The 16,023-nt window shown below is 33.6% G+C and overlaps 2 protein-coding genes across 2 annotated transcripts; both read right to left on the bottom strand.

The window, feature by feature from the left end:
• Positions 1 to 3,160: 3,160 nt before the first annotated feature.
• On the bottom strand, positions 3,161 to 7,134 carry LOC112029411 (triacylglycerol lipase OBL1). The gene is made up of 5 exons (XM_024062092.2): positions 6,703 to 7,134; positions 6,008 to 6,201; positions 5,854 to 5,887; positions 3,724 to 4,337; positions 3,161 to 3,622 (listed from the first exon to the last, which is right to left on the bottom strand). Exons 1-5 carry the CDS (start codon positions 7,004 to 7,006, stop codon positions 3,377 to 3,379), a joined length of 1,392 nt encoding a protein of 463 aa, XP_023917860.1. The 5' UTR covers positions 7,007 to 7,134; the 3' UTR covers positions 3,161 to 3,376.
• A 7,795-nt stretch (positions 7,135 to 14,929) lies between these two features.
• On the bottom strand, positions 14,930 to 15,953 carry LOC111988870 (putative ribonuclease H protein At1g65750). The gene is made up of 2 exons (XM_065778135.1): positions 15,638 to 15,953; positions 14,930 to 15,453 (listed from the first exon to the last, which is right to left on the bottom strand). Exons 1-2 carry the CDS (start codon positions 15,951 to 15,953, stop codon positions 14,930 to 14,932), a joined length of 840 nt encoding a protein of 279 aa, XP_065634207.1.
• Between the last annotated feature and the right edge of the window lie 70 nt (positions 15,954 to 16,023).

Raw genomic sequence — 16,023 nt, forward strand, 5'->3', positions numbered from 1 at the left:
CAAATTAGCTCCCAATTAACATTAAATGGCTCCAATCACTCCCATTTCAGAATTAATTGGTTCCAAATTTACTCTAATTAAAAGATAATTACACAAATTACTCATTGAATAATTAATGTTTAACTATCTAATTAATTAGGTGTATGCAACCTCACCATAAAATGTAGTCCTAACCAATTAAATTATGACACATCATTGATCTCCAATTGATTACACTTATAACCAATTGAAATCAATTGTTCATAATCACATATAGTTGGACTCAATTTGTGATAGTGCATCTCAGCCATTAAAACTTGATTTGATGATAACTTTCAATCTGGTGGTCCGATTAGGGCTTATGACCAGTTGATTTGATGTTACAACATCAAGATCATTTTGATGAAATGAGATTAAGGATCTAATGACTAGAATCAAGATGCATATTCCCAAGGCGAAATTACCCTTTTACCCTCCAAATGAGGTTAAATGCGGGTTGCAAAATGGGGTGTCAACAAGATCTAAACATATAAGCATGTAAGGATGTAGATCTAAGTATGAAACATGGCAAAAAGCATAAAAAGCATGGAGATTTAGGCTAGAAACCCAAATAAAACAAGCAACATGCTAGAAAAGCAATAAACCATGTTATTCAAGCAAAAAAGAGTAAGATAAATGCTAGACAAATATTTAGAAGCTTAGGGGTGTGGATAGTAGCTAGAAAATTACATCCACACCCTTAAACCCCAAATCCAAGATGTAGAACCAAGGAGAAAAGATTGGGTATAAGAACAATACCTTGTATTTTTGGTGAAGAGAAAAGAATCAAAAGGATTTGATGTGTTGTGTGTGTGTGGAAGAGAGGAAAAACGTGTAGAATGTGTATTCATGTTCAAATATGAATCTATGTATTTTTATGTTTTTAATTTTGTTAAAATTGATATATATATATATATATATATATAAAATTTAAAATCAGATGCTGATGTGGCATGTTGATGTGGTTTTTTATTTTATTTTATTTGCCACGTCAGCACATAACATGCCAATGGTGCACTCCGTCTGCCATGTCTGATTTTTCAGTTATTAGGTTGATGGTAGGGACCAAAATAGAATCAATTTTCTAAAATCAGAGATTGACCTAGGAGCAAAATCAATTTAGGGATCAAATCGAGAATCAGCTTAAATTGTAGGGACCAAAAGTGCATTTACACCAATAATTTTCACAGAATTGTTTCTCACAAGACATGGCTTAGAAGTAATATGGAGAAGGTGAAGGATGGGTTGCTATGTCAATGTCTCAATTGGGAATACTACGTAAATTTAGCCAATAGAGACTCAATATTTATATCTGTAATTATGTATAGAACAATTCCTAACTTTTGAAAAAAGATAAGGTGAGAGACATATGCTTATGGCTATGTAATTTATTAAACAATTAGTTTATCTTGTCGGTGTTTTATAATGTATAATTACTAATTCAATTTGAGGGTTGCGTGTACAAACAATGACTAATTGTTGTCCTTAAGGCCCAGCTAATCACTTTATTAACTACTCTAATTGAGCAGTTAATAACTTGATATATATAATATATAGAGATACTAGTTAATTCAAAAGCTTAAGTCTATAAGTTTGAGCCCAACTATGTTATATCAACCATTCATTATTGTAGTTATTATTTAATGTGAGAATTCACTCACACATGTTTACCCTACAAAATGTTCCTAATGTCATATTGTCTGAGAATGACCTTGCAAAAATTAAAAACTTAGACAGCTATTATATGTTGCACTACTTATATGATCCTAACACTCAAGGACGGACCTAGAACTTTGAGTTAGGGGGGGTGGTTTTACTGTTGGTTGTGTGCGGCGGTTTCAACCTCTAATTCTGCTACTCAGCTACTAAGATTTTTTTTTTTTTTTTTTGGGTGAGGGTAAGAACAAAATTATTTTTGTTTAGAATTTTTTAAAGGGTAGGGTTATTTAATTTCGATAAAATTAGTTAATTAAACTTAATTTTGTTTTTAGTTCTACTAGTAATTTTTTTTTGGGCTTGTATATTTTGTTTTAGATTTTATATCTATAATTTTTTTATGGTTACTAAAATGAGGAAAATGCTAGAGCTACAAGTTTATTTTTTATTTCTTATAAATTACTGATGTGATAAATGATTATTGATAAGTAAAAAAATGAAGTGAGTGGTGTGCTCAAATGCGAACCAATAAGAATTTGCTACCAAAACAGTTTGTAAAAATATTATAAAAAATTTATGAATATAGCATTACTCCTAAAAGAATCAATGATATTGTTAAAAGGAAATAAAATATAATTTTATTGAACAAAATTGCTAAAATTAGCACACACATATATAATAATATTTTTTTAAAAATTTTTATGGGGGTCACTGCTCCCCTAGTCCAAGGGTGGTTCTTTCCCTACTAAACACTGTTTCTTTTCATTGTCCTACGCTCCCTTATTTACTCATGCTTTGTTCTGATTCTGGCTAGGTTAGAGTAGAATGGAAAATGGACTGCAAGAAAATGAATGAATGGTGTACAGCAGAGGAAAAATATTATTTTGACACTAATTCGGTGTCGGATGCAGTTTTTGTGGTGGTCTGAAGCACTGATTCCCCTATCAAGGTTCCCAATAGGATGTGAGAGCCTAGTAAACACAATCTTGGGGATTCAATGGTTAATAATGCATGCATGTATGTAAATCAATCTTTAGATTTTTATTTTTCTTTTTGGGAATTGTTTTTTCACCATGATATTTTTTCGTACACGTGGAAATACTGCTCATCTAATTAAGCTCTAGTTTTTATCAAAAACTTGACAGTGACTAGGTTATGTGCACTCTGTGCATTATTATGATTGATTTGTTAAATTTTGAAATTCTTCCAATTGGTAATATTTTGGGCAATATAACTTGTAGTGTACTTTGTTATCTTTTTGTCTTCTATCTAAGATGCAAGAGTTTGGTTTCGGACATGATGTGCTATTTTAATACAGGAATCAATTGTTTTTAAAGTATTAGCATGCCATTAGAGAAATGAGACATGTGACTTACCTGCAATTAATGTGGTATCTAAAAATTGATATGAAGAAGCTGCTTTAATTTTGAATGGTCTGGTAGTACTTTGATAAGGCATATCGTATTCTTTCTAAACTTAGATGAAGTGAAATAGAATGTTGTTATCCTTACCGGTTATAAGATTACAAGTGTTTTCTTAAAAAAAAAAAAAAAAAAAGAAGAAGAAGATTACAAGTGTTTTTGGAGCTGGGAACAAAATTCTCAAAACTTAAATTCACACCAGAGTACCAAACAACATATTTCAGTACTTTTACTGAAATTTATTTCACTACTCAATTCTAAGGTCAGTTAACCTTAGAATCTTATAGGCCTAGAGGTAAAGATCCCAATCGGGTAACATTAACATAATCTGGAGGCGAATGTTCTGCTAATCCTGGAAATACCAATCCAAAAATCCTCACAATTTTCATTAACCAACTTTCTTTGTACTCCTGACCTCGTGTATATGGGATAATGAAACTTCGGATCAGCTCCCAAACTGCATTCATGAATTTGAAAATTGCCCATGTCGCTGAGAAGTAGTTCTTATTTGGCTCGTCCTTCAAAATCTGCACTCCAACAAGATGCATAATTTAACCTCATTGAACCAAATCTAAAAATATACATGCTTAAAGAGAGAGAGAGAGAGAGAGAGAGAGAGAGTACTGACCTCTCCTTTATAGAAGCTGTTGTAGTAGAGGCAAGGTCCAAAGTGAGTAAAAAAGAGAGTTTCATCATCATAAGGGACCCTAGGCACTATGTCATTGCAGTAAACAAACCTAAAATACCTCACATCATATTGCTTCAACTTCTTCTCCATATAACCCCCCAACTGATTGTCTCCGACCCTTGGTTGCCCAAATGTGTACACTCCCTCCAACTTATGCATCAACCATTCCTCTTCATGTTTTGCTAGCACAGTTAGAAACAAAATTGCCAATGCCGCACCCAAGCTGTGTCCTGTTAATATAAATTTTGCATTCTCATTTTTTTGCAATAACTCTCTCAATCTTCGTCTGATTTCATAATAAGCATATTTCTTTTGGTTAATTCCTTGTTCTATATCTTTGGGCCATCCTTTGTTCTTTTGAAGACCAAGAGCTTTCATAAAGCCACTATGAGCCTTACCCACCCCTTCAAATTCATACCACGAGAGATCCACGTCTGTTCTCCATGCTTCTGGGTCGAATGGCTCGGTGCCCCTAAATGCAACCACGATTAGGTTAGGGTCAACCCTTGTATCTTGGAACATAATGGCTTGAGTTGCAGCGTCCTCTAGGTAATCTGTCAAACATTGGATTAGAACAATTTGATTTCTAGTTGGCCAAAAAAGATAAAGGTAAAATATTAAAGTTGCATTGAAAGCATATACTAATCTTTCACTAATAGTGGAGAATAAAATTGTCACAAAAGTAAAAATTGTGATGCAATTTCAAATTTGAGTCCTACAGTTAGCATGGGGAAACTATACAAAGTTTTGCTATTTTCATAACTATTTTGACTGCATCCAGATCCTGATACATACATAAGGACTAAATGCCCTCATAAATAAATTTAATAAAGAGTCTATCATCTTACCAGATTATTGCACTATAAGTATGTGCGCTATACTAGGTGCAGGTAAAATGTACACTATTTTAGCCAATCAGCCTGAGGAATTTATATTTGGGCGATGAATATGAAAATATATAACATCTATCCCACATGATTGTTGAGTTATACCACCTCTGGAGGCAAAGTGTGTCCTGTTGTTTAATTAAATCAAGCCCAAGGTGAGGAACTTTTTCCAATCTTATGATTTGAAGAAAGTATTGGTCTAACAATAAACCACAAATGATTATAAATAACCAATTTTTAAATTAAATAATAATAATAATTGGTCCCCTGAGGTGTACCAATTACAGCTATTTAAAATTAGCTGACATTTATTTAGATGAAGCCCATATTGGGTCATTGCCCGAGTCACTAAGGCATAACGTGGGCCTTTTGCCCCTACTCCCCAGTGATCGGTATTAAACAGATGACGTGGACTTATGGATAACACATTATCCAAGCCCAAATGACAGTGTAACAAAATAAAGAGCAAAAGAGCAGAGATTAGAAACCTAGCAGGCCAATAAACTAATTTTTTGGGCACCCATGAAAAGATGAATGAATTTATGGGTTCAAGATGTAGGAGGGACCAAGCCCATGTGTTATTTATGGAGATTGTATGCGAGCTGTTGTTTTGAAGGCAAAAATGAATGCAAGTTTCAACAGACTCAATGTCACATTAATTCATGAAGTATTGCACATGTGTGTTTAAAGACTTTTTAAAATTTTCAATAGGTCAATTCACTTTGACATAAATCAATTTGTAATAAATACTAATTTGTATAAGCTCATGTTATGTCCATATTATATATGTTTACAGATATTATTAACTATTGTCATTTTTAAGTCGAAGACTCTATCTATTAGTTAGTAATGTGCACATTAAGATAATTTATCTTTTCTTATTAGTTTATGTGTTTTACTAATGTATGCCCAAATATTAGTAAACTTTTTTTCTATTTATTTTTTATTTTTTTAATGGATGATTAATATAGCCTTTAGAGTATATATTAATCAGATCCTTAGTTTATTAGCTTTTTTATTTATTTTTTATTTTTTTATGAGTTATATTAGATTTTTAAAATCTCTTTATATATATATATATATATAAAATTGGAGACGGAAGATTTCCATTCCTATTCTTCTATAACCTAGGTCATAACTACATAAATTTTTTAAAAAGAATATAATATAGGTTGTTGCTTACCATTCCAAAAGTTGTTGAAGCCCAAGAATTCCATCTGTGCAAAAATGAAAAAAAAAAAAAAAATGAAACGTTAATCATCATCATAGCCATCCCATCATATATAACAAGCACAGAATCAAGCAAAAATTTGTTTTGCCATGTTAGTGATACTTACATTCCAATGATCTTTGATTATGGTTTTAATGAATGCTTCATTTTCATACGACAATTTGGAGGCCATAATTGAGAGCGACGCGTTGTATTTTCTGTTACCATAACTAATGCTTTTGTCTAATTCCACTCTTTGATCAAGATTTGCCAACACAGATATAAATTTTGCCGATGACCTATTTGGCCTTACCAATTTTCCTGCAAAACCCGCCTACTCCATCAATTTTTGGAAGACTTGCCCATATATACTGCCATACATCCATGCAGATTATATATATGGAACTTTATAACCTATTAAATGCTCAATATATCATACTGGGAATTAGCATATCTTGGTTTAAATAATAAATTAGAGGGCAATAAATTCTCCAACTAAATTTAAAGACATGACTGCATTAAATTAGATTGTTTAATAGAAAGATAACACTGCATTACAGTTATATATTTAAAAATACTTAGGAAATCTAAGATATTAGTACCTACAAAATTTGCCTTAAAGTAGATATTAGTAACATTTAGAAGTTAGAAGTTAGAACACATACATAATAGCATAATAATTACTTCATGCACGCAATTTTGCCCATATATACTGCCATACATCCATGCAGATTATATATATGGAACTTTATAACCTATTAAATGCTCAATATCTCATGCTACATATGAAACAAAACATAGACACAATCACATAAACCAAACCTGTTAAGAAATTGGTGATGAGCCTGAGTAATCCACCGTTGCTTGAAAGAAGATTCAGCCATAGCTCTAACACATTCCCTATTTGGACCATAGGTTTTCCAAACTTAAGGAGGAGTTTCTGCGCAAAAAGGGAGTTGAAGATGTACCATCTTCTCCAAAAGTCTCCCTTAAGTTCTTCTGAGCCCTCGATGAATTTACTAGTTTCTGATTTAGAGGAAAAGAGAAAGCTAGCGAGATCATAGAAACTAGCGTTATCTGGCTTCAGCACAAAATAATTTTCACAAAATTGTTTCTCAGAAGACATGGCTTAGAAGCAATATGGAGAAGGTGAAGGATGAGTTGCTATGTCAATGCATGTCTCAATTGGGAATACTACGTAAATTTAGCATTCACAGACTCAGTATTTATATCTGTAATTCTGTATACAACAATTCCTAACTTTTGAAAAAAGATAAGGTAAGAAACATATGCTTATGACTTTGTAATTTATTAAACAATTACTCTATCTTGTCGGTGTTTTATAATGGCTAATTACTAATTCAATTGGAGGGCGTGTACAAACAATGACTAATTGTTGTCCTTAAGGCCCAGCTAATCACTTTATTGTCGTATACTTCAATTCAAGTATTGAAAATTTGACTCGAGCTAGCTCGTGATACTATAAGCTTATAATGGATTCTTAGGCGAGTCTCCTTGACATTTTTTTTAACAAAAAAAATTACCACGGACTCTAATTTAACAAAAGTTATGTTATAGAAGGATAATTTATGAATTCACTCTCTCATAGCACTCCATACATTTATGGCTCTTCGACACCGGAGTAAAGTGGTAGCTACAAACATTGAGCATGAAGAGTATCCAAATAAGCCTACAACCCAATCCAAACGGTTTCTTATGCCTAACCAAGTTGATTTTCAAGCCAGGCAAATAAAACCATTATTTTTCAACAATTCAAAAGATATTTGATACCAGAGTGTCCCAAGATCCAGCAAGTCCTATCTAATGTTAGGTAGGCCTAAAAGCTTTCCTTGAAGATCAAAATAACAACCCATTATTTTGAATGTTTTTTATTATTATTAATAAAGTTAAATAGTCTTTATTTAGTGTCTCCCAAGACGAATCAGACTTTATATTTTATTTCTCTTAGGCAGACAAGTATTTTATTATGTTTCTAGTTCTTAAGAGTCATATTTGACATTGGTTAGGTTAAGTGAATGTTTTAATTAGTATTTTCTTTTTCCTATGCTTGGGGTGCTATTCCAAGCTCTATTTAAGCCTTTTGGTTTAATCAAATAAAATTCAGAGTGTATTTTCAGAATTAAAAACTTCATGTTTTTCAGAAAATGAATTTCTTCTAAATCAACTTTTATCTATTGGGTGAATTCCTTTATGTGGCGAGTCTCTGTTTCTGTATCTCTTGAGTGGTATAAATTTGTATCTCATAGAGTGGTGAGCCAAATTAGTTCTATATCCTTAGCTAAATTCTTTTGGGTGGTGTTATCTATATCTCTCTGAGTTTACTTTGGTGGTGAGTTTGTCCATCCCTTAAATTATTGTGTATTTTTATTATCTCATAAACCAAAAAATATAAAATATAAAATATGTAATATGTTTATCCAGCCTACCCTCGTTTTTCATATTGGTTAAGCTTGGGTTGCCCCTTACGTATCACCCATGTACATGAAGATTCAAATAATAAAATTGGAATATGAAATGTATTAAGACTTAAGCTTAAGACCACTATGCTAACCATAGCTCCTAAAATCAATTGGTGTTAGGAAGAAGTGCGCACTTTAGCCTTTAAAGGGCAGAAAGTCATGTGTCAGCTTTTGTTGTAGGTAGGCAGACATGAGGTTTTATATAGTGCATTACATCAGCGGGCAGGACTGTCAAGCACCAATGTCATGCTTGCACGTACGTAACAACTGAGTACAAAATGTCCCCCCACCCCCCAAGTATGGATTCACATCCAGTGCAATTGTTAGGATATTGCACGGTGTGCAATTCACCCATTTCCTTCACATTTTTTTTTTACTTTTTTTACATTTTAACTTTAACTTTTTTTACTTTATTTTTAATATATTTTATTCAATAGTTGAGATTGAAAGTTACTTTTCCAACTTTCAATCACAACCATTCATTTAGTATTGCATCAGGTGCAATACCTTTAGGTGCAATGGTATTGCACCTGATGTGAATCTCCCCAAGTATAGGGTTAGAAATAAGTACACAAAATATAGCTAAAAAACATGGGCGGTTCCCATAAAAAAAAAAAAAAAACATGGGCGGCTGCCTGTCTATTGCGTACGGCCACCAACTTAATTATATCTGGTACCAGTACACTAATGCCGATATTGATACTGCTAGTGCTGATGTTTGGGACCATAATCCTCACCACATAATTAACACATCAGTATTAGCAACATAGCCTAGAGGACTCAACACTCCAATAGGTTTTATTTTTCAATAGATGGGTCAATTTGTTACTCGATGGATCAAAAGGATTAATTATCATAGCTCAATGAAACATCATCTATCAATATTTTCTCACCACAGAAATTCTTAAATGTCAAAATATGTTATCAAATACACCTAAATTTGATTAATTTTCTTCAATTTATTTCGTTATTTTATGTACATTGACTCCTCTATCAATATTTAATTGTTTATGCCTTTACTTGAGGTTATTTGTAGATCAAAATTGTTTAAGTAAATGTAGTCTAAATGTGATTCGAATTAATGGGAAAATTTTTCTTTTAAAACTTAAATTAACATTAAGAAACTTAAATTAAACAAAATTTAATAAAAATAAAACTTGAATATATTAACATTAAAAAAAAAATCTCAAATACATAAAGTTTTAAAATTTTCTTTTACAATTTTCTTCTATAATTTTTTCATATTTGAAATTGTTGTATGATAGTTTCATTATTAATGCTATCAGTTACATCTTTTTCAATACACACAACCAAGTAATCATTAAACTACTAATCTCTCGTTCAATTACCAAAATCTTGCTTAAATAAGTAACAATATAAACAAAATGCACCATCATTTTTTATGATATGTTCCAACCAATATTTTGTATTCTTTAAACTAATCAGGATTAAATCAATGCAATGCTCCATTAATTTCTTTTTTTAGGGAAATCATGGTTAAGAGGTTGATAAGAACATCGTTGTAAATATGCTTTATTTATTTCCTCCTTATCATTAGGATGAAAAGATGAGACATTTTCTCATAGCCTAGGATCTAAAAGAAGATTATTCAAGTGAATACAAATTTGCTTAGAAAATAAATTTTGCAATAAAAGTGAGTTCCTTATAAGAATTTTGTCAATAGTGCTAACAAAAGAATAAAGGGTAAACTATAAGTTCATTCAAAATATTCAACTTAGGCATTAAACCGTTACATTAATCATGTTCAATAAAGTATTGAAACATTATTTTAGTGCATATGCGTATGTACAAGATGTATCACTTAAATCCATAAATTCAGCTAAAGACTAAAGCAAGCAGTAACCAACTAGCTATTAGAAAATATTCATTATATATATATATATATATAGCAATTTAAAAATATGTCTTTTGAAAAAACAATTTAAAATATCACAATTAAACATTTGATTTGGTCTTTTAGGCTAATTTATTTGTTTGGACAATATTTGGAAAATGTTATTTCTACAAAATTTTTACAACAAATCCTAATTGGCAATTGTACGACACCCATACCCGCGCCCACTTGGACCATTAATCCCTATGCATGGATGCGGCCCATGCTCTCTCTCTCTCTCTCTCTCTCTCTCTCTCTCTCTCTCTCTCTCTCTCTCTCTCTCTCTCTCTCTCTCTCTCTCTCTCTCTCTCTCTCTCTCTCCGTAGGCCCAGCCCAAGCCTACGAAAGCTGTTGGCCCAAGCTTGCGTCCATGTTTACGATAGGCAAATACCTGCCGACCAATACCGTGAACAGCGTCCGAACATATCGTTCGGTTAATGCCCGGCAACGCTTTTGGGGGCACCGCTACCGAGCCTGTCTGCGGAAGTGGGAACCAAGTTCCAAGGCCATCCTCACCGTTTCATTGGTAACAACTTACTACTTAGAATTTGTTGTAAAAATATTGTGAATATAGCATTTTTGCAATTTTTTGGTTCAATCTTTAATAGACCAAAATTTTGGAGATATCAAATTTTATTTTTAATGGGCTCAAATTTTTATTTAGGATGTTCAAGTCTTTTTTAGCGTGGTCAAGTTTTTTTTTTCTACAGTGGTCAACAACTCATTAATTAATTTTTTTTTTTTAAGGTATAAAAAAAAATTTCCCAAGTTCAGGGTGGTCCCGTGACCACCTTGGATCATACATAGCGTCGCCCCTAACTAGGGAAGGGGGCTATAATCTCATGGCAATATGGACAACAATTGGGACTCTTAACATAATAAACTAGTTATTAGTTGGGCTATTTGTTGAGTGCAGCTCATATTTTGAGATGGGTGGGCAAACTCTCTTTCTCCCGCTAGCTTAACCCTTGAATAATTTGATGTAATGAGTGGGAAGAATCCTAATCTCTTACATCTCATAGTCTCTTTTGCAATTTTTTGAAGGAGATGGTGATGGTTCCTCCTCTAGGTTTTGTCTTAATAATATATTAATGTTCCCTCATTACCTCTCTCTCTCTCTCTCTCTTTATATATATATATATATATATTGTAGGGTGTTCAAGGACTGAGGAGGATTGAACATGAAGTATCACACACAATTCTACTCGCAAAAGTGTATCCGACCCAAGGACTTCATTGACCCGAGAATGGAAGAAAATGTGAGATAACATTTCTATGAGAATCCGCTTAGAGGAAAGAGGACTATTGAAAGGACTTTTAAAACTTTCTTAAAATAACTTATTAACAATTATTCTAAGTGCACCTATTAACATAATCAATAACATCAATACAACCTTTCTGTCCTTTCACCTCACCTTACGTGTACAATTCTCTGCTTCAAATTCTTCCCTCACTACTTCCTTGCAATTCACATTTTTGGTATATGGACATGTGCTCAATTCTTCTTATAATTCTTCTTCCACTGCATCATCGATCCCGGGCGTCCACAATCTTTTTTGGCATATGATGCTCATTCTTAATTTCTTCTATGTCATTCTTGTCGGTTTCTCCAAGGCACTGCTGGTGGTGACATGACATTTGCAGTTTTCACCTAATCTTTTGTCAAAATCCATGGACGGCGCAACGTGTCACAACACCGTCACCAACTTACCATCCATCAAATCATTTTTTTTTTTTTTCCTTTGGGTTGTTAATCAAATTAGCAAGACAGATTTACACAAGTGTATTCCAAATTAGTAATTGTCTCTCTTGGTTAGATAAATATCAATTTCTTGAATTTGCAGTATCATCATATTTCATTTTTGTTTTATTTAATTTTATAAATATGATATGATTTGAAATCTACTGCATTGTTTTATAATTTGGTATAATGGTTACTTCATAAGTATAAAAGCAAGAGTTGATGTTTAAGTTTTCAGGAGTGAATTTCATATATATATATATATATATACACTTAGATTGGATTAAAATATCATTTTTATCTTGTACCAAAAAAATTATTTATCATTAGATTAAGACATAAAAATTTTTAAAAATTTTATGTAAACCGAATATCCCACAATTATCGTATTTCACTTAAAATTCGTTTAGAAACCGCTTATTTTGTTGAAACTAAATTTTTTTTTTTTAACTAAAAGTATGTTAAAAAAAAAAAAAATCTAAAAGTTGACTTTTGGAACAATAAGGCCTAGCTAACAATGCAATGAGACCCACTTTAGAAACAAAAATAAGTTAAAAAGTAAAATAAACTATCTTTTTCTCAAATCTCAAACACAACCTTAATCAAGGCTACTAATGACATAAAATTTACAATTTCACCTTCTCTCTCATCAAAATCAATGCCCTCACCAACTCATCATCCATCAAATCAAAAAAAAAATCTTAAGGTTGTTAATCAAATAATTTGTTAGCATTACAATTTACACAAGTGCTCCAAATCAATACGCAGCCTCAAATCCCAAACGCAACCTTAATCAAGGTTGCTAATGACATAAAATTTACAATTTCACCTTCTCTCTCATCAAAATCAATGCCCTCACCAGCTCACCATCCATCAAAAACAATAATAATAATAAAAATTATTAATTAAGGTTGTTAATCAAATAATTTGTTAGCATTACAATTTACACAAGTGCTCCAAATCAGTGCGCATCTCTCTTGGTCAGGCTAAAGGATTTCTCAAAATCTACAAGTTCACAAGATTTAACTTTTTTTGTTCAACTGAAGTTAAGTAGTTTCAAAGTACGAGAAATAATCATAATTTGTGAACAAGTGTAAGCTTCGCTTGAAAATATGAATTACTCACCACACCTCTAAAGGATGGGCCAACTTTTTTATTTTTTTGAGAAGCCACCCCATAAAAGGGGGGAGGAATATATTAAGGCATATCAAAGAGATACAAAGGAACACTATTAGGGGGTAAGTCTTCCATCCAAACATGAAAATGTGAAAACTTACACACTGATCTTGCTAAGCTATGAGCCACTTTATTACCATGCCTACGAGTATGACAAAATGAACAATTTTGGAAACCATGGGAAAGAAACTTGATGTCCCTAGCTATGTGCCCATAACTTGAGGAATCGAAACCACCCTTGGATAAGGCTCTCATGATTGTTTCCGAGTCCCCTTCAAAAATCACCTGCTTTAGGGAAAGATCTTTCGCAAAGCCAATGGCACTGCACGTCGCCAACACTTCCACCATCTCTACCGAGGTAGGTAGTGGAATAATTTGTGAAAAGGCAGCCATAACGAGACCTTCGTTGTTTCGAACAACACAACCCAGACCAGCTAAGTTATCCTTCTGAAAGGTGGCCCCATCAAAATTGACCTTCACCCAATCCTTAGGCGGAGGAAGCCAACCGGAAGGAGCAGATGCCCACGATTCCAGCCCTGAAGAAGCTGAAGCAGTACGGAATTCGAGAAGCTTATCCGAAGCCATGGAAATGATCATCTTCAACTCCAGCGCCTACTCACCTACACGGCGCTGATTTCGACGGGTCCATAACAAAGCCCATAAAAGGGGGGAGGAATATATTAAGGCATATCAAAGAGATACAAAGGAACACTATTAGGGGGTAAGTCTTCCATCCAAACATGAAAATGTGAAAACTTACACGCTGATCTTGCTAAGCTATGAGCCACTTTATTACCATGCCTACGAGTATGACAAAATGAACAAAAAAAAAAAAAAAAAAAAAAAAAAAAAAAAAAAAAAGAAGAAAAATGATAAAAAAACGTTATTATCTTTAGCAGCAACTTGAATCGCATTTTTGGCCTGGAGAAAGTTGAAATTTAGTTTTCTCTATTTGTGGAAAAATTGTAGAGAATTGAATTTCATTTCTACAAACACAAATCCCAAATCAATTGGAATTTTGAACAGAAAGTTATGGCCAAAATACGAAACAGGTGCAAAAGATAACACAAATTCAGCATCATCTTCAATTTTCTTTCAAAATTTCAAATGGGGATCAAAATCAAATTTGTTCAAGTTTATCTAATAGGCTTATCCCTTCCCTTAGCTTCAGAAGAAAGCTTTTTGAAAAATAACTTGGATAGAGAAACAGATACATCCTATGAAAAATTTCAAAAAACAGAAAAATGCTTTAAAAACGTTACTATTTGCAGTGGCAACTTGAATTGCATTTTCAACCTGGAAAAAGTTGAAATTTAGTTTTCTCTATTTCTGAAAAAGTTGTAGAGAATTTAATTTCATTGCAGAAAACACCAATCTTGAATCAATTGGAATTTTGAGCAAAAAGTTATATCCAAAATACGAAACAGGTGCAGAAGATAACACAAGTTCAGCTTCATCTTCAACTTTATTTCAAAATTCAAATGGGGATCAACACCAAATCTGTTCCGGCTCATTTCAACAGGTTTATCTCCTCCCTTAACTTTGGAAGAAAGCTAATAACTTAGCTTTAAAGCTAAGCCATCCCTTTCCGTATAAATAGAGAAGTCCTCTTCCATTTTTGGGACCCTAGATTCTCTCTAGAGAGCTAGTGAGAAAGCAGAAAAGAAAAGCTATGGGCAACCATTGTTCTTGCTGTGGGCAACCATTGTTCTTACTTTTTTTTTGAGAAGCCACCCCATAAAAGGGGGGAGGAATATATTAAGGCAAATCAGAGAGATACAAAGGAACACTATCAGGGGGTAAGTCTTCCATCCAAACATGAAAATGTGAAAACTTACACGCTGATCTTGCTAAGCTATGAGCCACTTTATTACCATGCCTAAGAGTATGACAAAATGAACAATTCTGGAAACCATGGGAAAGAAACTTAATGTCCCTAGTGATGTGCCCATAACTTGAGGAATCGAAACCACCCTTGGATAAGGGTCTCATGATTGTTTCCAAGTCCCCTTCAAAAATCACCTGCTTTAGGGAAAGATCTTTCGCAAAGGCAATGGCACTGCGCGCCGCCAACACTTCCACCATCTCTATCGACGTAGGTAGTGGAATAATTTGTGAAAAGGTAGCCATAACAAGACCTTCGTCGTTTCGAACAAAACAACCCAGACCAGCTATGTAATCCTTCTGAAAGGTGGCCTTATCGAAATTGACCTTCACCCAATCCTTAGGCGGAGGAAGCCAACCGGAAGGAGCAGATGCCCGCGAATCCGGCCCTGAAGAAGCTGAAGAATTCGAGAAGCTTATCCGAAGCCATGGAATTGATCATCTTCAACTCCAGTGCTTGCTCAACTACACGGCGCTGATTTCGACGGGTCCACAATAAAGACGCGATCATTGCGAAAAGGTTAAGGAGATCACTATGATCCTGATACAGCTGGATGACATCCAGGAATGAGTTGCACTTACCCAAGAGCTTGCAGAGCCAAGCAAACTTTTGTTCCCAGACCTGAGCAACTACACAGCAAACCCAGAGAGCATGAAAAGAGGACTCACTTTCTAGTTTACACTCCGAGCAAAGATCATTGCAGACCACCTTTCGTTTCAACAGGCTCGCTTTAGAAGGAAGGGAATCTGTGCCGGCCCTCCAAAGGAGAGTTTTAACTTTGTTGGGAGTTTTTAAACTCCAAATGCCCTTCCAAATTCTCTTGGTGGGCGATAAATTCGACGAAGAAGGAGAGTCTTTCATATCTTCCTCCGAGAGGAGTCTGTAGCCGGATTTCATAGAGTAGAAGCCATCGGCAGTATAGGGCTAAAAGATCCTATCTTCACAATCATAAAGACATAGCGAGATT

Source organism: Quercus suber, unplaced genomic scaffold (genome assembly GCF_002906115.3).
Source record: "Quercus suber isolate HL8 unplaced genomic scaffold, Cork oak 2.0 scaffold_174, whole genome shotgun sequence".
NCBI classification, from domain to species: domain Eukaryota; kingdom Viridiplantae; phylum Streptophyta; class Magnoliopsida; order Fagales; family Fagaceae; genus Quercus; species Quercus suber.